At 48.8% G+C, this 17,701-nt stretch overlaps 10 protein-coding genes across 10 annotated transcripts; 6 read left to right on the top strand and 4 right to left on the bottom strand.

Moving 5' to 3' along the window:
* Window positions 1-76: 76 nt before the first annotated feature.
* Window positions 77-1,091, bottom strand: ASPWEDRAFT_50428 (thiamine pyrophosphokinase-related protein; the record flags this gene model as incomplete). Its single annotated transcript, XM_040837436.1, has 2 exons — window positions 77-1,001; window positions 1,051-1,091. 2 exons carry the CDS (start codon window positions 1,089-1,091, stop codon window positions 77-79), a joined length of 966 nt encoding a protein of 321 aa, XP_040690830.1.
* Window positions 1,092-1,343: 252 nt separating this feature from the next.
* ASPWEDRAFT_38808 (OPI10 family protein) lies at window positions 1,344-2,449 on the top strand. The gene has a single exon (XM_040834970.1). The coding sequence runs from the start codon at window positions 1,538-1,540 to the stop codon at window positions 2,237-2,239; it is 702 nt and encodes a 233-aa protein (XP_040690829.1). The 5' UTR covers window positions 1,344-1,537; the 3' UTR covers window positions 2,240-2,449.
* Window positions 2,416-3,855, bottom strand: ASPWEDRAFT_38807 (type 1 glutamine amidotransferase). The gene is made up of 3 exons (XM_040834969.1): window positions 3,221-3,855; window positions 2,874-3,100; window positions 2,416-2,813 (listed from the first exon to the last, which is right to left on the bottom strand). Exons 1-3 carry the CDS (start codon window positions 3,459-3,461, stop codon window positions 2,517-2,519), a joined length of 765 nt encoding a protein of 254 aa, XP_040690828.1. The 5' UTR covers window positions 3,462-3,855; the 3' UTR covers window positions 2,416-2,516.
* Window positions 3,856-3,958: 103 nt separating this feature from the next.
* Window positions 3,959-6,636, top strand: ASPWEDRAFT_58767 (putative MFS multidrug transporter). Its single transcript, XM_040838406.1, has 2 exons — window positions 3,959-6,069; window positions 6,120-6,636. The coding sequence occupies exons 1-2, from the start codon at window positions 4,395-4,397 to the stop codon at window positions 6,236-6,238; spliced, it is 1,794 nt and encodes a 597-aa protein (XP_040690827.1). The 5' UTR covers window positions 3,959-4,394; the 3' UTR covers window positions 6,239-6,636.
* On the bottom strand, window positions 6,483-7,754 carry ASPWEDRAFT_170636 (Gfo/Idh/MocA family protein; the record flags this gene model as incomplete). The annotated part of the gene is made up of 3 exons (XM_040830653.1): window positions 6,483-6,877; window positions 6,933-7,091; window positions 7,145-7,754. 3 exons carry the CDS (start codon window positions 7,752-7,754, stop codon window positions 6,483-6,485), a joined length of 1,164 nt encoding a protein of 387 aa, XP_040690826.1.
* Window positions 7,755-8,371: 617 nt separating this feature from the next.
* Window positions 8,372-9,558, top strand: ASPWEDRAFT_441354 (uncharacterized protein). Its single transcript, XM_040836191.1, has one exon. The coding sequence runs from the start codon at window positions 8,536-8,538 to the stop codon at window positions 9,145-9,147; it is 612 nt and encodes a 203-aa protein (XP_040690825.1). The 5' UTR covers window positions 8,372-8,535; the 3' UTR covers window positions 9,148-9,558.
* Window positions 9,559-9,602: 44 nt separating this feature from the next.
* Window positions 9,603-10,586, top strand: ASPWEDRAFT_38802 (uncharacterized protein). Its single transcript, XM_040834968.1, has one exon. It carries the CDS (start codon window positions 9,761-9,763, stop codon window positions 10,247-10,249), a length of 489 nt encoding a protein of 162 aa, XP_040690824.1. The 5' UTR covers window positions 9,603-9,760; the 3' UTR covers window positions 10,250-10,586.
* A 109-nt stretch (window positions 10,587-10,695) lies between these two features.
* ASPWEDRAFT_38801 (Zn(II)2Cys6 transcription factor domain-containing protein) lies at window positions 10,696-13,584 on the top strand. The gene is made up of 5 exons (XM_040834967.1): window positions 10,696-10,736; window positions 10,828-12,030; window positions 12,081-12,787; window positions 12,835-12,999; window positions 13,050-13,584. The coding sequence occupies exons 2-5, from the start codon at window positions 11,149-11,151 to the stop codon at window positions 13,384-13,386; spliced, it is 2,091 nt and encodes a 696-aa protein (XP_040690823.1). The 5' UTR covers window positions 10,696-10,736; window positions 10,828-11,148; the 3' UTR covers window positions 13,387-13,584.
* Window positions 13,585-13,844: 260 nt separating this feature from the next.
* Window positions 13,845-15,267, top strand: ASPWEDRAFT_50424 (WD40 repeat domain-containing protein; the record flags this gene model as incomplete). The annotated part of the gene is made up of 2 exons (XM_040837435.1): window positions 13,845-14,098; window positions 14,166-15,267. The coding sequence occupies 2 exons, from the start codon at window positions 13,845-13,847 to the stop codon at window positions 15,265-15,267; spliced, it is 1,356 nt and encodes a 451-aa protein (XP_040690822.1).
* On the bottom strand, window positions 14,834-17,696 carry dbp7 (putative ATP-dependent RNA helicase). Its single transcript, XM_040834966.1, has one exon. It carries the CDS (start codon window positions 17,638-17,640, stop codon window positions 15,313-15,315), a length of 2,328 nt encoding a protein of 775 aa, XP_040690821.1. The 5' UTR covers window positions 17,641-17,696; the 3' UTR covers window positions 14,834-15,312.
* Window positions 17,697-17,701: the final 5 nt, after the last annotated feature.

Below are 17,701 nucleotides of genomic sequence, written 5' to 3'. Positions count from 1 at the left end.
GGGTATATCAATAGATTATCAAATATATCTTTGCATCTTTGCATACATGGCTTCCTTTGCTGCTGTGGGCAACTGTTTATCTGGTGGCATGCGATGCGGTAGGGAATTCGAGACGACGATGCAATCTGGAGACGATTTCCAAATAATCGGGCTCGTTCTCAGGCGTCAAGAGTCCATGTCTAATGAAGAAATCGATGAAAACCACGGCGCAGTTGGGCTTGAATTCTCCATTCGCCATCGCCTGCTTGGTTTGCTCAACCGTGTATAGATGGAATTCTTCAACCTCGGTGTCGCCTGGCTTGGGGATAATACTGGCATCAAGCTTAATATCGTAAATATACTCCACCTCGGGTTGCAGCAGATCGACTTCCCCTCCAGCTCGAGAATCGCGCACATAAAAGTACGTGACACAGCTAGTCGGAGTGGCATTGGCCTTGACAACGTCTTCAGGCAGCGAGGCTTCCTCCATAGCCTCGCGGGTGGCACACTCAAAGGGCCGCTCACCCGTGCTCATCCCACCGGCCACGGTGTTATCAAGCATGCCCGGATAGGTTTGCTTGGTCTTTGAACGTCTGGGAATCCAAAATCGCAGCCCATTCTCATCCTCAACGTAACAGGTCGCGTGCACACCGTACGAGACGATGCCAAAGAGCGCACTGGCGCTCCGTTCAATCTCGAGCAGGTATTCCCCACCAGGTCCGTAGACCGGGTACCTCTCGTTCCTCCACCCCTTGAGGATTTCGAAGCTTTCTCGCTTGACTGCTTCGGCAAGAGTGTCTGCTACCACCTTGCTGCGCTGTTCAGGAGTTGCATCTGCAGGGGTAGCCAGGGTGACGGTTTGGTTTTTGGAGTCGATAGTCCAACCGTCTGGCCAGTAGAACTTGTCCACGATTGAGTTGAGGATGTAGCCCAAGATTGCATCGCATCCGTTCACTTTGAAGGCATGGTAAGTCTTCAAGTGGGCAGTATAAAATGCGGGGTTATCATGGTAATACGGGAATCTGACATCTGGTTAGATACTTGTTAACGGACGGGGGGGACCGCTCATACTTGTCGCATTCATCAATCAGGTCTAGCATTGACTTTCCCATGTTGGCGGATATTGATTATGTTCAAATGCAGAATATGTACAAGAGAGAAAGGTCCATATGCATCTAGTATGTACACTTGGTGGTTAGCCTCGTCCAAAGAGTCTGACTGCCGATCGCAATCGCTGCCTGGATGTCTGCACTTATGCCTCACTAATCTGGCATCAAGATTTGGCTACTAGCCCTTATCGATAAGGGCAACGGGCCATTTCGTCACCGCTGCGCTTCTTTGAGATTCCATCATTGAATGCGCCAGGAAATTCTTCTTAGCTTGCGATTCAAGGAAAGGACAGCTATTTTGGACAATGCATACTAATCCTTGCCGCTTATCTAGTACGGCTTAATACCATCATTCTCCTTTCATATCATACCACTACTACTACTACAAATTGCCCTCTAGTCAGTGACGCTCAAACAGCCTACCTCATCCCACCTGTGACGTCTCCGCCATGTTCTCCGTAATCGTTCCAGGCAGACCATGCCTGACAGAAAGTGTCGCGGTTGACGCTCAACCAAATGGACAAGCCACCAAATTCGCATTCACCTTTCCCTCTCATCCTACCTTTTCGGACATTGCCGTCTTTTTCCTACCAGGCACCGTCCTCCCTCAAGACACTGCGGCCGCGCTCTACATCCAGCTCCCCGACCCCAATTCCCCGACTGGCGGCGGGGAGTTCCGCTTCATAGGCGCATTGGCAAACGAAAACCCATCCAACATTTTCAAGGTCCGATCGAGTGAATCCTCGTCAGGCCCTCGGCGCACAGAAGCTGATGAAGAAGATGAAATGCTGGACGAAGGCACAAGCAATGTTACGGGGGGATCAGTGCCCAATGGGATGGTGACTTTGGGTATCTCAATTGAGCCTTTACAAACCGTTGCGCCGCAACTTGCTGCATTGGAGGCTGAGAAGCCCAGAGGTGAGACGACGACGGACCTTGTGCGCCAGGCGCCAGAACAACGACAGGAGAAGGAGGTTACCACCAAGGTTCTTGCGCAGCGGATTATCGGGAATGCGTTCAATTTCCTTGCTAGCTTTGGGGATGATACTGTTCCGCTGAAGAGCTTTCGGGACTGGTGGACGAAGTTTGAGCGGCGGGTCGCGATGGATCCTACTTTCTTAGAACGGGAGGATCCGAATGCGACAGGTTAATGATGCTGTTTGGTGCGCAATTTTGGAGCCGAGGGTTATTCTGGAGACAGGTGGTCGTTCATGTTGCCATTGTATACGGCATTGGAGTTATGGATCTCACTTGCTATGTTCTTCCATATATATCATGGTATTGTACTTTATCAAAAGCGGGCATATATTACTACAATTAAAAGCTTCAGGGGACTTATTCTTTATTAAGTGTATATTCTGGGTGTATATGAATATCTAAATCTATGAACAATCTATGCGAGAAGACTTCGATGACCATAGAAACAGTCTATTCCAACTCACCAAGCAGGAATTTCAAGAAAACCACAAAGATATAAACGCCATCATGCTCTGTCTTTCCCCGAATTAGAGCATCCTGAGCTTCCTCCGGGGACCACACACCCCTCTCCGCTCGGATCGTGATAATCTCAGTTATAATATCCTCTCTGAACTCGGGATGACCCTGAACAGTGATAAAGTGACCGGGGGAGTACATTCCCTGCACGGCACATTTTGGTGAAAAGCCAAGCGGAACGACATTGGGTGGGTATTCGTGAACGATATCCTGATGCATTTGTTGAATGCGCTGAAACACGTTAGAACCTTCACCTATAAACCAGACATTCGACTGGAGAAGAAAACATACAAGCTTATCCTTTCCAAAGATTTTCTTCCCCTGCTCGGTTAAGTCCATGTCGCATACTGCAATCTCCCAACCGTCATTACTGCGGCCGACGTTGGCATTGAGAGCACGCCCGATGATCTGGTGTCCGAAGCAGATTCCTAGTACTCGTACACGGTTGTGCTTGATAGCTTTCTTTGTGTATTCGACTAATTTGAGGATCCAGGGTTGGTCGTCGAAGGAGTCGTGTTCTGGGGTATGACTCAGTCAGCGGGATGGTCTAGTGCGGGATATGCCAAAAGAATGAATGCCACCATAGCATGACATCTGGAATTAATAGTAAAGATATATTCCGAAATTAGGAGACATACTAGATCCAGTCAAAAGAAGTGCATCAACATCCTCCAAGTCGGGGTATTCCTGCTTATCCACAACATCCCATCCAGTGATGTCGAGACCAGACTCCGGGTTTAGTTTCTCAGGCTGTCCTAAAGCTGTGGCACTTTCTTTCAACAGAGTCGCGAATACTCCGCGGTAACCTCCATATTTCACATCGGCATTGGGTACTGGAGTGTCGCATTCCAGGACGGCGATTCGAAGCGGGGAAGCCATTTTGGAAGGATCGGCTGGGGCAGATTGAAACAGCTGTTGTTATGTGGCTGTTATATCCTTATTATCAGGATAAAGTATGCTATAATGTCAGGTTGAGAGATGCTATGGTTGACGTTTGAAGATGAGGGGTTGAATGTGTTGATGACTCCGATAGTTGGAGATGTTTCTTATCGATTGTTATCATTGCCACCTGTGCTTGAGTGCCTGATATAAGCATCCATAGTAAATGTATCATAGTGGAACATCAATAATAAAAGTCCCTGTCTATATCAGATACTGCCTTATCTGATCTAGTTATTGCAACCGTAAGTCAGTTGGAATACTACCTGTCATCCAGTATACCTCTAGTATATAATATCAATGCCACCATAACTCATTCATCATAGCAATCTTCTTATCCCTCGCATGCTCTCTTGATATCTCGAATGTCGCAGCGATATCAGTGATACCGGATAAAGCGGCAGGATGAAAAGACCCACTTCTCCAATTTAAAAGTTTTGTCATTGGCTGCTAAGATGCAAGGTTCCACAACGATAACTAATGTACGAGGCCCCAATTGGTTGATATAATACACATCGATACAGGATGGTACATCGGTAACATTGAGTCATCCTGGAAATTCGACTTGATCGAGCATCATCGATGGATTCGAGCTGTCAGATGGAGTGCGACGATACGAGGCTTTTGGATGCTTCATCAGTTGACTCACTTGGACGATCCGTGTGTGGAAGGTGAATCAAGTTCCAGCCACATTACAGAGACTGCGTTAGTGCCGTAAATCCTGTAAGGTCTCCATTATTCGCCATCATCCATGCATTTGATCTCATCTTAAGAACCCCTCACGATTCGACTGAATCGCAAGAATATCCTCCGTTCAAACTCTCCTCTTGAAAATCTTTGCAGTATTTGTGTGGAAATCACCTCATTTTCTCGATGACTGTGGGAAAGCAGCCTCAGCCGCAACGCGAGGTGGACGAGTCAACGCCTCTGTTGAAAGACAATCACTCAAATCCCCAATCCACTGGGCTGACCGCCGAAGATGAATCCGCCATCCTCGATCTTGCTCGAGTGAATTCCATTCCTCAGGGCGTGGATATTGAACCAGACCTAGAGAGAATCCCCTCGGCTGATGTCGCCAGCAAAAAAGCCACTGAAGACCCAGAATGTAGCCAGAAAGAAGATACCGGCTATGCGTCTCGATTCATCAACGTGTCGCCCATGCGATTCTGGCTGATCTTCTCTGGTGTCTTGCTGGGCTATGTGATTGGATTCTTCGATTCGACGCTGATGGCTTCGAGTCATCCGGTCATCACTTCTGAATTCCATGCCTCCAACTCGGCGTCGTGGCTGTCAACTGCTTTCCTCTTGACTTCTACTGCGTTTCTTCCTCTGTTTGGACGTATCTCCGACACTGTCGGCAGGAAACCGGCTTATCTCTTCGCCATTGCTGTTTTCTTCATCACCACTGCTTGGTGTGCCGCCGCGCAGAGTATTGGCAGCTTCATTGCCGCCCGAGCGGTTTCTGGAGTCGGTGCGGGTGGTGTCTTCTCCATGGGCATGATTCTGTCCAGCGACCTGGTTCGCATTGAATATCGCGGAGTGTACCAGTCATACATCAACCTTTGCCTTGGTACCGGTGGTTGTCTAGGTCTCGCGTTTGGAGGGTACTTGGTTGACCGGGTAGGATGGAGAGGTGCGTTCCTTGTGCAACTGCCTTTCATCTTTGTGTATTTCTTGGTGGCCGCCTGGACAACCCCGAGCGGACTGGGGCTGAAGCAGGCCAACGCACAACGGATGACCGTGTTACAGCTGCTCAAGAACATCGACGTGGTGGGCTCGCTGCTTCTTGTCGGGAGCGTAACGACATTGATCATGGGTCTCAATCTGGGCGGTAACGTTTTCAGCTGGACACACCCCCTCGTCATTTCCTCCTTGATCCTGTCTGTGGTCCTAGGAATCTTCCTGGTGAGATATGAGCGTGGCGTGGAGCGGCCCGTGATGCCAATATCCCTCCTATCGAGCCAACCCCGGGCGAGTCTGATCTTCGGAAACTTCTTTGGCGCCATCGCCGTCAACACCATGGTCTTTAATGCCCCCCTGTACTTCCAGGCTGTGAAATTGGCTACCCCCACAGAATCAGGTCTCAAACTGGTCTCGGCCACTCTAGCAGTGACGGTATCCAGCGTCTCAACCGGGTTCCTAATCACCTGGTCGAAACGCATGAAGCCAACCGTGCTGATCGGCGGGTTCCTCCTCTTCCTGGGAGGTTGTACCGCTGCCTCAATGGGCGTCGATACCTCTGATGCCGTCGCGATGGTCTGCATTTCCTTATCCAGTCTCGGCCAGGGCTTCTCGTTCCCCTCGTTGATGGTATCTGTTCTCGCTACCAGTAAACAAGAGGACCAGGCCGTGGCTACGACGACGCTGGGCCTCTGGCGGAATCTGGGCTCTGTGATGGGCGTATCCATTAGTAGCTGGATCTTCCAGAATACACTCTCCTACCAACTCGATGCGCAGGTGACAGGTCCCAACAAGGATGATGTTATTCTTCTCGTTAGAAAATCGGTTCAAGCTATTGCAGGCTTGGATCCGTTGCATCGGCATGAGGGTGAGTTCCCTTCTTTTACCTTGCTAGATAAACGCTAATATGTTTATTAGTGATTGGCGCATACTCTGCCGCCCTTCGTATGACGTTCGTCTCAGCGGCAGTTTGGGGAGGTATCATGTTTGCCTTGCATCTCCGAGTGCGATTGCCACGACTGGGCACCAAGGCTTGAGGTGGTATAGAACTGCGTAAGTGCATTGAAAAGTTTTCATAGAATGTCTTTTTGCATGTGCATTGCATTGGAGGAGCCACTGCTCCATTCCTAACGATCTTATGATTCAGCTAATGCTAGCTATCATGAAATAAAAGTTTATGTGTTTTTCTAGATGTCTGTATATAAAACATAACAAATATCGATAGACATTTAGATTATCAACAAATAACACTAAATACTACTCAAATAGTATAAAATAAATCTAAATCTCAAAAGAATCCAACCACCCCCCAATCTGCCTCGCTCTACCCACCGCATCCTCCAAACTCACATACCCATCTTCCCTCCCCTCCGCAAGATTAACCAAACTCCTCAGCACCGATCTCGCAGGGACAGAAACCTCCAGTTGCGCCTCGTCCCACCCCCACTGCACATCCTCCACCTCGCCCGTCTCGAATCTATACACGGAGATCGTCACCGGCTCCGCATACGCATGCGCTTGTAGTGCTATCCCCGCTGGCGCGGTGAGTCTGATCGTGCCATGTTCGCAGTTTAACGTCCATGTTAGGGATGGGTCGTTGGGGTATGGCTGGCCGCGGTTGAAGTAGGCGGTTAGGGTTGCGTTGAGGGCTGTGTAGGGTGATTCGGGGAGGGTTCCTTTCACCCATTAGATGATATCCAACATAGGATAATATAGAGTGCGGTTGCTTACCGTGTAGACTGAGTAAATCGGGCACATTCGAGCGAATCGTCTCTGTGATTTCGCCGGTCTTGGGCTCGCGAATACGGATATCTGGGCGTTGGAGTTGGAGATGCACATGGTCTGTTCCGGGGATGATGTCTCCCACGACGGATTGGACGTAGTCAATCACTAGGCATCAAGTTAGCATCTTGAGCTCGCCAGATAGATAGAGGGATAGCCACCATGCCCAAATCCAATCGTAATCGGATTCCCACCAACTTCCCTATCCGCAAAATACTTCAACCCCGGCGGCAGAAACTCCCTATCGATCGTCCCCCCGAACGCCCTCACCTCAGTACTCAACAACCTCCCCAGCCCAGTATCCCCAGAACGCAACAACTCCTTCACCTTCAAAACCGCCGGCGCCACCCTCCCCTGCAATCCCACCGCCGCAATCCCCGTCCCATTCCCACTCTCACGTGCAGCAAGCCCCAACTCCTCAATCTGCACCTTATCCCCCGCAAGCGGCCACTCGATGTATACCGATTTCCCCGCACGCAGAGAGGGGAGGATAGTTTCGTAGTGTTTGTCGACGCGGGTCGCGCAGATGACGAGATCGATGTCTGGGTCTGCTGCGAGGGCGGCAGGGTCGCCGTATGCTTTTACCGTGGAGGGGTCGAGGTTGAATGTTTTTATGGCTGATTGGGCGGCGGCGATGGAGCTGTTGCAGAGGGCGGACAGGGTGAAGAGGGATTTTCCGGGTGTGGTGAGGAGGGAGGGAAGGTGGGTTGATGAGGCCCAAGATGTGGTTGCTGAGGAGGAGAGGCCGATTATGGCTGTACGGAGGGGCATGGTTGTTTAATTGATTGATTGATGTTGTGGAATGGATATTATGGTGCTTGATATGCGGTATATAGTAGTATTTATGTGTTTACTCTACAGGGTTCACCCGATTAGAAATACAATCTGACAAATCGATGGCGCAACTGTTGATTGATAATAAAGATGTCGTATTCATTTTCCTTATCTATGAGAGATAATTAGAGCCTTATACGAGAGATAGTAATATAGACTGTCATGTGGATATATTGAAGCTCCATCATCTATGTCATATTTATCTCTACCTCGAAGATATTCAGGTTTCCATACAGACTCCCATGCAGGCTGACAGGCTTCTATTCATCCAGAACATCCTTTTATTAGAAATGGATACACAGAATATCAACCAAGCACTTATGCCAAATATGGATGCATTATGTGGGAATGACACCAAACTTCACCAGTATTCAAGGCACCACTCCTAGATAACTCTGTCAACCACTCCCATTTACCTGCACACTTTTCCTCGTCCATACACACTTCTTTTTCGTCTCTACAACCATCACCATGCCTTGGAATCTATTCAAATCAAAGTCTACAAAGACAGAACCCCCCCAAGACTCAACCCACAAAGTGCGAATCACCACAGGAAGAGAAACCACCGCAGTATGCCCCCCCAAAGCGCGACCCCGAGTACGAGCGTAAAGTCGAATAATGGAAACACAAAATCCAATACTCTTATTACTGCCGGGAACTCTTAGAAGTTCTCCGCTCCGACCTGGAGTTCGAGGACAAAGTCCAAATTCAGTTACGGATGGATCCCAGCTCGAGAACCCAGGATATCAGGGAGTGGCTCGAAGATCGGCTGGAACAAAACGGCCACTTTCTATTCGTCCAGTTGATGCGTTATCAGCTACTTCAGGGAAATCATCCCAACAAACTAGAGAAGTTAAAATGGTGTCAGGGGGTGGTCGAGGCCGATATCGAGGGTCGTTGGATTGTTCAGAGGGATGTCTACGTACAGGAGGAGATGAAGGCTTTGAAAGCCTCGTTGGAGCAATCTGAACATGATTTCAAACAGGAGAGGAAGAAGGCATCGCAACTGAGCACTTATGAGACTGAGCTCAAGAAACTGCATGACCGATATTGGTTTCATGATCGGAGAATATGGAAGCTGGAGGCAGGTATTCCAATGGGATCTCTAGGGAGAGCCTTTAGGGCATGGCGAAAGAACCCCAACTGGTATCTCACTCCATGGCTGCGACAGGACTGTGCTGGACGAGGAGGATGCTGTGGAAGAGACTGTGGATGCTGCGAAAAGCCTCGAGGGACATCTCATCGCAGCACGGATCACCGGGGGCATTGCACGTCTCCGCTTGTGGCTGTTGTGTCCGAAGCCGTGGGCTCAGTGATGATGCCAAATTAGATGATGTCAAGGATTTCCCGATTGATTTGGCCAATTCAAGTGGAATGTACAGCGTGCGTATATTGCGGGCTTATATCTTTGGGATAGATTTCCTGAATGATCTGGATTGACCGACTTGTTTGTTTGAGTATTTTATTGTTCGATCGCTTGATGTCTATTGCTAATTGTACGTTTTATCAATTGTGTAGGAACAACGCAGTGGCTTTATTTCCTTTCATATCATGCAGAAATAGAAAAGTAGGTCTTCGCAGTATAATCAAGAGGAGAGAGGGAGGGAAGGACTTTCATAGACGGTGGGAAGGTCACTTTAGGAAGGAATGGTCTATGGTGAATGCCGTACAATCAATAACTAAGAGTGTAATACATCATTGGCTCATACAATGATCAGGCTATCAGGCTACTAAAGGTAGATACTTTTTAAAAGAAGCTGATCGCCAGTCATTTGTTTGTCGGCGGCTAGACTTATGTATGTACAGCCTTGACAAAAGTACGTCTGCAAGGCATAAAGAGTCACTTGCTACTCAACAACCTCTTCTCCTCTTCCTCTTCCTCCTCAGTCTCACTTCTCATAATTCTACTGTCAAATTAGTATTCTCCCATCCACCACTTCAAAATGGGCATCGCAATCTCCTGCATCACAGGATCCAATCCTCCCACCACCAGGGCACGTACGACAGAAGACACGGCTTCTGACATCCTCAATTTGATTCTGACCGCTGAATCCCCAGAATCTCTTAGAAAGCAACTTCATGAAACCGTCAGCACATCCGGATGGACCGACGCCATCGCCCAAGCTCTCCTTAATGGCCTCTCGAAAGCAATCGTCGCAGGCGCCCAGATGGCCGAAGCTTCGCGCAACGCCCTTGAAAAAGCACGCGATGCAGCAGTCGGATTTGCTACTGACCATCCGGTCTACGCTACCATTCTCGCGATAGGAGTGTTGGCGATCTTAACGCCGTGGGTCGTTGAGGCTCTGGGATTTGCAGAGCTAGGACCGGTGGAGGGGTCCTTTGCTGCTGGATGGCAGAGAATGTATGCGGGCTATGTGCCTAAGGGGTCGTTGTTTTCGTTTTTCCAGCGGTTGGGGATGAAGTGGCATTAGTATCTATATTCAGTTACTATGATTCATGCTGCACAAGGGATTGATATCAGGTTTACGTCCGTGACTATCTACATGCGTTAGTAGTCCATTATTCTCCAATCGATTGACGGTAGGATAACTTGGATCAAAGAACTAATGGATACTATCAAAAACATTTTATTATATGCAATCTCGAATCGTTTGCAGTGAACAAGAGACAATGGCAAGACATCTCTCAGCCCATATGCTTCAATTGCATTTCTGTAAGAACTGTTTCTTTCTGCATCCTGTTTTTATAAAAAGAATCAAGTATAATTCCATCATTTCCCAGAAGAATCGTATTTTCTGTGAAATGCAGCCTCATAACAAGAGAAAAGAGATATAGTAGATCCAGACCGCCCTAGCCGCTTTAGGCAATGGCCTCAGTTCCCCGCCTTTTGGGATTTTCCGACCGCCGCTGATCGCCTGTCCAGATTCCAGATCTTTGGCTCTTGATTCATCTCACAAGGTATGTACTGACATCTCTGTTCTATCTGGGTTATTATTCATGACCAAGTGCCATTTTCACATGACGTCTAGACTCACTAATACCTCGCCAGAACAGAACGTCTACCTCTCCCATCCCCAGACTATCCAAAGCATCCTCGTCTGTTCAATGGATCCAAGTACGTCGCAGGAAGACCAGCCCCCATAATTATACTCCACCTATATTCCTCCATTTGCGCCGACTTCGCTTGTTCCGAACCGTCGTCATCCGCTGTCGTATGCGATTCACCGCTGTCGACGCACCTTGAACTATTCTTGACCAGTCGCAATCATGCACGGAACAGGAATCATATGGAGCTGATTGCGATAATTTCCTCGAATTGCCATATGCCCGGGATTGCTAGCGGAAAGCTGGTTTATCCATATGGTTGGATATGGCCTCTGTCATTGAAGACCATGTCTTTACACCATCAGACCTGAACAACTCGATGGAGCTGACGGATTTGGAACACAGCTCGGATGCTCAGATCCTACAATTACAAGACCAAGACATCCAGCCGCCAGATGCATCGGTGTCTGAATCCAATGTTCAGGAAGCAACATCAGTCGATGGCGGTCAAACTCCAACCCTCGACAGCCCCGCGTCTGATGCGTCGCGCATAAAAGGGAACAAGAAGAAAAAGGGAACTGGGCTTTCTGGGAAATCCAGAAGAGTCCGTACGGGTTGTTTGACCTGTCGGGAGCGCCATCTCAAGTGCGATGAAGCTTTACACCGCTGTCAGAATTGTCGCAAGTCAAACAGGGTCTGCAGGCGTGGTCTCCGTCTCAACTTTATCGATACGCAAACGGCTACTCCTCCTCACGCCCTCCTTTGTCCGCCAGGGACTCAATTGACTTTTCGGGATGAATCCAGATACATAGCATCGGAGTATGTCGGTGGCTTCGAGAGATATCCCCCTCTAGAGCTAGTTCCTCATATCATACAAGAAGGCCCACCCCAGGAGGGGGGGCCCAGCATCATAAGCTCCGATCCAATCCCTCAACCTAACTCATCGGCCACTCGCTCGTTTGTTCAAGCATTTGAAGCTACCCAGTCCGATGCGATCGATATTATGCTTAATAGTCATTCCTTTTCCCCATTCCACCCTCCTTTCCAAGAACAACCCATACCATACGCTCCTTTTAGCTTGACGAAGGAAGTAAATCTGGATTCTGATGGCCAATCGTACTTTCATGATCCAGAACAAGTTTTCCTGATGCAAGTCTTCGTCGATCAAGTCGGGATATGGATGGACTTAATGGATTCCATGAAGCATGTGAGTTGTTTATCCATAACAAACTAGATGATCTTCTGACTTGGAAATAGTTCACAGAAATTCTGCCATTTCGCGCTTTGGAAGAGCCTATGCTTTTGAAAGCCCTTTTGGCATGCGGCGCCCGGCAATTTTACCATGTCAATCCTGCGTACGGCGAAGAGAAAGCTTCCCAGTTTTATGAAGCAGCTTCTCAGGACCTTTTCAACAACTTGCAGGATCCAGACCGTGATTCCACCCTGTGTGCCACCACGGCTGTCGCTCTTAATGTTTATGAAACCATGTGCTCTAGGTTCTTGCACGGTATGAACCATATTGTTGGTGCAAGGGTCCTAATTAAAGAGTGCTGCTGGGATGCGAAAACCCTCGGCCTTGGTGGAGCATGCTTCTGGCTCAACATTGGGTTAGAACTGCTAAGTTGCTTACAATTCAACTGGACTTTAGCCTGGAGTCCCGATTCTTGGGGGGTAGACATGGATATGGATCGAGAACAGCAGCATTTTGCAGGGGATGAGGAAATATGGGCTCACCGGATGGTGTATATCTGCGCTAAGATTTCTGATTTCCGCTCGTCCATCTCCCAATTCCCCATTTTGGACCACACGACGAGTGAGATGCTCATCAATCAGCGGTATCAGGAATGGGAGGCCTATAGCAGATTATGCGATCAGTGGGCTAAAGCTGCACCACGATCTATGATGCCTCTTTGCTATCTCCATTCCTGGCAGACCAACTCAAAATCTAATTTCCCAGAGATTTGGTAGGTGCACATTTTTTGGCTTGGGATTAGTTGGCTGATTTATATAGGCTCATCAAACGACCTGCTATTGTGGCCCGGTTATTCTACCATACTGCGCGGCTTCTGCTATCTAAAACATACCCATTGGAATCTGAATTCAGCCCGAGCATGCGAAACATGCAGCAAACCCAAGCGCATGATATTTGTGGCATCGTGGCCCATGTGAAAGATCGGTATGAAAATGTCTCGTTCAGTTGTCTTGCTCTTAGCTAACAGTCACTAGAGGTCTTGCAAGTCTATCCATTCGCTTCCTCGCCACTGCCGCAGAGTGTCTGGCCACGAGGGAAGCCCAGGAGGAAGCCCTACGAATCCTTGACAACCTAATTAAGAAAACCGGTTGGCCAGCAGAATACATCAAGGAAGAACTCCAAGCGACTTGGGGCTGGGATATCTCCCACCAGCAACACCATGCCTTGAGCTCTACGACTCATATCCCAGCACACCCAAAAAACAATCCTCTGATGGCCTATTCAGATTCTTCGATGGAGAATCATCCATATCAAAACTATTACGTTCCCCCGCACCACCCGATTGATCATTATCAGTACGGGGCATTCTAGATCTGGGTATTTCTGACTCTTGAATGGCGTTTGTCTTGGTTTTATTTGGTTTATTTTTCTTCTTAAGCGTTATCTGCTATATGATACCATTATGCTTGAATAGGTTATTTGGACTTTGGTGTACTATTTTTCTTCGACTTCATGATGTACACATGGATACTCTGTACTGTTGGATTATGTACACTATTTCATAAATACTAAACAATAAATGCAACTTCAGATTAGTTCAATAATAGTATTATAAAAAGTAAACAAATATCGAAGACTGCACTCCCACCCAGCCAATGCCAAGACTGCTGCTTTTATCCGACATCTTCTCTTCTCTTCCTCTTCTCAACCACAATCATTTCCCTCAAGCCAAATATAGAATAAGCCTTACCCCAGCTTCTCAAAAGAATCTCTCAAATCTATAATAAATAACAAAAATAACAAATAACAAACCAAACCAACAAATCTCAATGACATCAAATCAGCTCCAACACCACCAACCTCCCCCAACACCCACATATATCCTCCGCGGCCACGCATCTCCAATCCACGCCCTGCACCTCTTCAGCCAAAATCTGCGCCTCATTTCAGCAGACGCGAATGGCTGGATCGTCGTGTGGGATTTGGTGACGAAACGGCCGGTGACGGTGTGGAAAGCGCACGAGGGTGCTGTTTTGGAAGTTAAGGGCTTTGTCGGCTCGGGGACGGGGACGGTTGTTTATACGTGAGTTTTTATTATACTGATATACTATTGGTACCTGTATATGGATAGGGGTTAACTGGGTATGCAGACATGGTAGAGATCATAAGCTGCGTGTGTGGAGATTTCGTGTCCAGGATGAAGAGATCCTCGATAAGATTCTCCCCGTGGATATGGATGAGGCTTCACAAGTAAAGGGCCAGAGTCAAAGTCAGCCTTGGCTTCTTCATTCGCTCCCGGTGAACGCATTGAACTTTTGTGCGTTTTCGATGCTGTTCATTCGGAAAAGTGCCAATATCGAGGATGGTCAGGAATCACAACAGCAACAACCTGAACCTGATGCTGCAGCAGAAAATAAACCAGAATCACCAGTCCTAATAGCAGTCCCTAATGCCCTTGATTCCGGCGCAATTGACATCTTCCATCTACCCCTGGAACGACGGATCTGCACGATCCCCGCAGATACAACGACAAAGACAGGCATGGTGATGGCTGTTAAATTATTTATTTCAGCGACTGGCGAATTATACGCTGCGTCCGCGTACGAGGACGGGCATGTTATCGTTTTCGTTCGCCGTGGCGCATTCAAGGAAGCGGACTTATCCAGCGGTGCATCCTGGAAATGGGAAAAGGTGTATGCGAGTCGTCTGCACTCGCAACCTGTGCTGTCGATTGATGTGTCGCCGTCTATGGATTATGTTTTGTCTTCGTCTGCCGATGCGCTGCTCATAAAGCATCCTATTTCTCGGCCTGGGCCGCTGGGGACGGGGTATGTGGAAGAGAAGCCTTTGAAGACGGTTAATACGAAACATGCTGGTCAGCAGGGTTTGCGGATACGATCTGATGGGAAGGTGTTTGCGACTGCTGGGTGGGATTGTAGGGTTAGGGTTTATTCGTGCAAGACGATGAAGGAGTTGGCGGTGCTTAAGTGGCATAAGGAGGGGTGTTATGCTGTTGGGTTTGCGGAGATATCTACGGATTCGAGTTCTAGTGTCTCTACAGATACTAATGCTGGATCGTCAGAAAAAGAAGACGACAGTAATCAGCAACAGCAGCAGCAGCAGCTTACTCGACGTGAAGGGGACTATTCGCTTGCAACAGTGCAGCATCAAAGAAACCAAAAAGCACAAAAAACACACTGGCTAGCCGCTGGCTCAAAAGATGGAAAAATTTCATTATGGGATATCTATTGAGATCATCGATCGCTTCTATATACCGAGTTGGAAAACAGAGAGAGTCTAAGCAAGGTTGAATTCGTTCGCCCCGGCCATATGCTCCTTCATCTTCGCCCTCATCTTCTGGGCCGCTGTAAAGTTTTCATGCGAACGAGGAGCATCATCACCATCATCACCGGCCTTTCTCTTGCTTCCTGCGGCTGAACCTCTGCCCGCCTTGAAATCCTTCTTCGTGTCCTCCTTGCCTGGTCGCAGACCAGGGACGTTGATCTTGCCGGGACGATCACGCAACGCGAAACTCTTCGCCAAGTGTCCCAGGTGCAGCTCTTTGATGTTGAACATGTTTCGTTCGTTGGCAATGTGTGTGGCATAGGCACGGATGTGGGATTGGAATGCTCGTCGACCCATCTCCAGATATGTCGGGTTCTCCAGTGCCCAGCGCTCAACGTCGAGTTGCCAGTCTGTTGCTTTTTCCTCCCAGTTCTTAATCTCAGACTTGATGTTGCCTCCGAATCCTCGTTTAAGCAATTCGTTGGCGTCTGTGCGTTTAAGTGCCTTTCCGCCATCCCGATAACCGCGCTTGAGAATTTCAACGTAGTTTTCTTCGTTTCCGGGTAAGAGGAAGATCATCGCTTGTCCATCGCGTCCGACACGGGCTGTACGTCCGATACGGTGCAAGTGTTCGTCGGCGCTGAAGGCGGGGTCGTATTCCACGACCAGGTCGACGTTTGGCAAATCCAAACCACGGGATGCGACATCGGTACAGATAAGCACGGAGGGGTCGCGGTTGCGGGCGAATGAGTTCAGGGTGGCGGTTCGGACGTGCTGGGGGAGAGAGCCGTGGAGTCTGTGTAATGTCACTGGGTTCGAGGCGTTGGAGAATGCGGTAGCAGGGGCGATGGTTCCGTGAGGTGAAAGTTCGGGCTTCTTGGGCTTTTCAGACTCTTCTTCGTCGCTATCGCTATCGCTATCGCTATCGCTCTTTTCCTTTTCTTCTTCATCTTCACCCGAGGAATTTTTTCGTGTAAATACTTCAAAGTGAAAGTCGACTGAATCGGCGCAGGAGACGAAGACAATAGCTTTCATCACGGAGCCCTTCCTCATAAATGTCCGTTTCAGCATCGCAGTCAGCGTAACCAGTCGAAGCTTAGCCGCAACAACAGCGTAGGATTGCTTGAGCTGAGCCGGTACTCTGAAAGCTTCATCTTCATCCTTGGCCTTGGTGTTTTCATCCTCGTCGGCGGGATCTGCCTTGATGTGCACTGCATCCTTCAAACTGATCTCTCCTAGCTTTTGCACATTCATCTTCAACGTAGCCGAACAAAGAATCGTAGTTCTCTTCGGAGGGATACCGGGAATCCGACTGGGGCGTTGTCTAGCATCAAGCTTCTTCACGATATTTTGCAACTCCTCCTCGAAACCCAATTCCATCAATCGATCACCTTCATCTAGCACTAACCACCGAACGTTGCTGACATCCAACACCTGTGTATTTTCAAGGTGGTCAGCAAGTCGTCCAGGCGTTGCAACGAGGATATTCAATCCTTTTCTCAATCTAGCCTTCTCCGACTTCTTCTTCTCACCACCAATGACGGTTCCAGCCACGATCCAATGCGCGCAGCGAAGCAAGCCTTCCAGCACGACGGATATTTGTTTGCACAATTCTCTAGTCGGTGCGAGCACAATCGCAAACAATCCACTATCCCGATGAACACCCGAATCCTTGGACTGGTCTTTTTGGCTTTGCGAAACGGCCATGATTCTTTGTACCAGTGGCAGGAGATAAGCCAACGTCTTTCCGGAACCCGTCTCGGCCTGTATGAATGCGTCGCTTTCTTCCTTTAGGAGTTGGGACATCGATGCCTTTTGAATCGCAGTCGGGGCTTTCAACTCGAGCTTCGTGAGTAGGTGGGCTGCCAGGTTCGGCGACAGACCCAGGTTGGTAAAGGTATCCAGTCCGTCGATTAAAGGCGCATTTGTCGGTTTGACCTCCTCGGCCGGTCCCTCTTCACCATCCTTCGGCTCCTCCACATTCTTCGCACTCGGGTTAAACGAGAACAGCGACGAGATAATCTGGCGTGGCTTCTGCTGCTGTTGCTGCTGGGGCTTTCGCGACGACTCGGCGGGGTCATCATGATGATCCGACTGAAAATCTCCGTCCGTCCTCTGCCTCTTCGGGGGTCGCGACCCAGAAACCTGAATCTGGTTGGGATTCTTCACGTTCCTCTCTGCATTCTTATTGCCGGCACCTTCTTTGCGGGGATTTCCTCGATGCTGGGCGATTTTCCGGGCGCTCAAACGGTCGCGCCATGATCCACCTTTGATTTTGGTTTCTGGCTTGATGATACTGTCACCGATGGTGAAGTTCAAGAGCATGCCATCGTCCGCCATGGTGTAAAGCGTTTGATTATGGGTGGAATCGAAAGGTGACGGCTTTTTGCTTGCAAAACCG

Source organism: Aspergillus wentii, assembly GCF_001890725.1.
Source record: "Aspergillus wentii DTO 134E9 unplaced genomic scaffold ASPWEscaffold_3, whole genome shotgun sequence".
Classification (NCBI taxonomy): Eukaryota; Fungi; Ascomycota; class Eurotiomycetes; order Eurotiales; family Aspergillaceae; genus Aspergillus; species Aspergillus wentii.
This window is presented reverse-complemented; position numbering and strand designations above follow the sequence as displayed.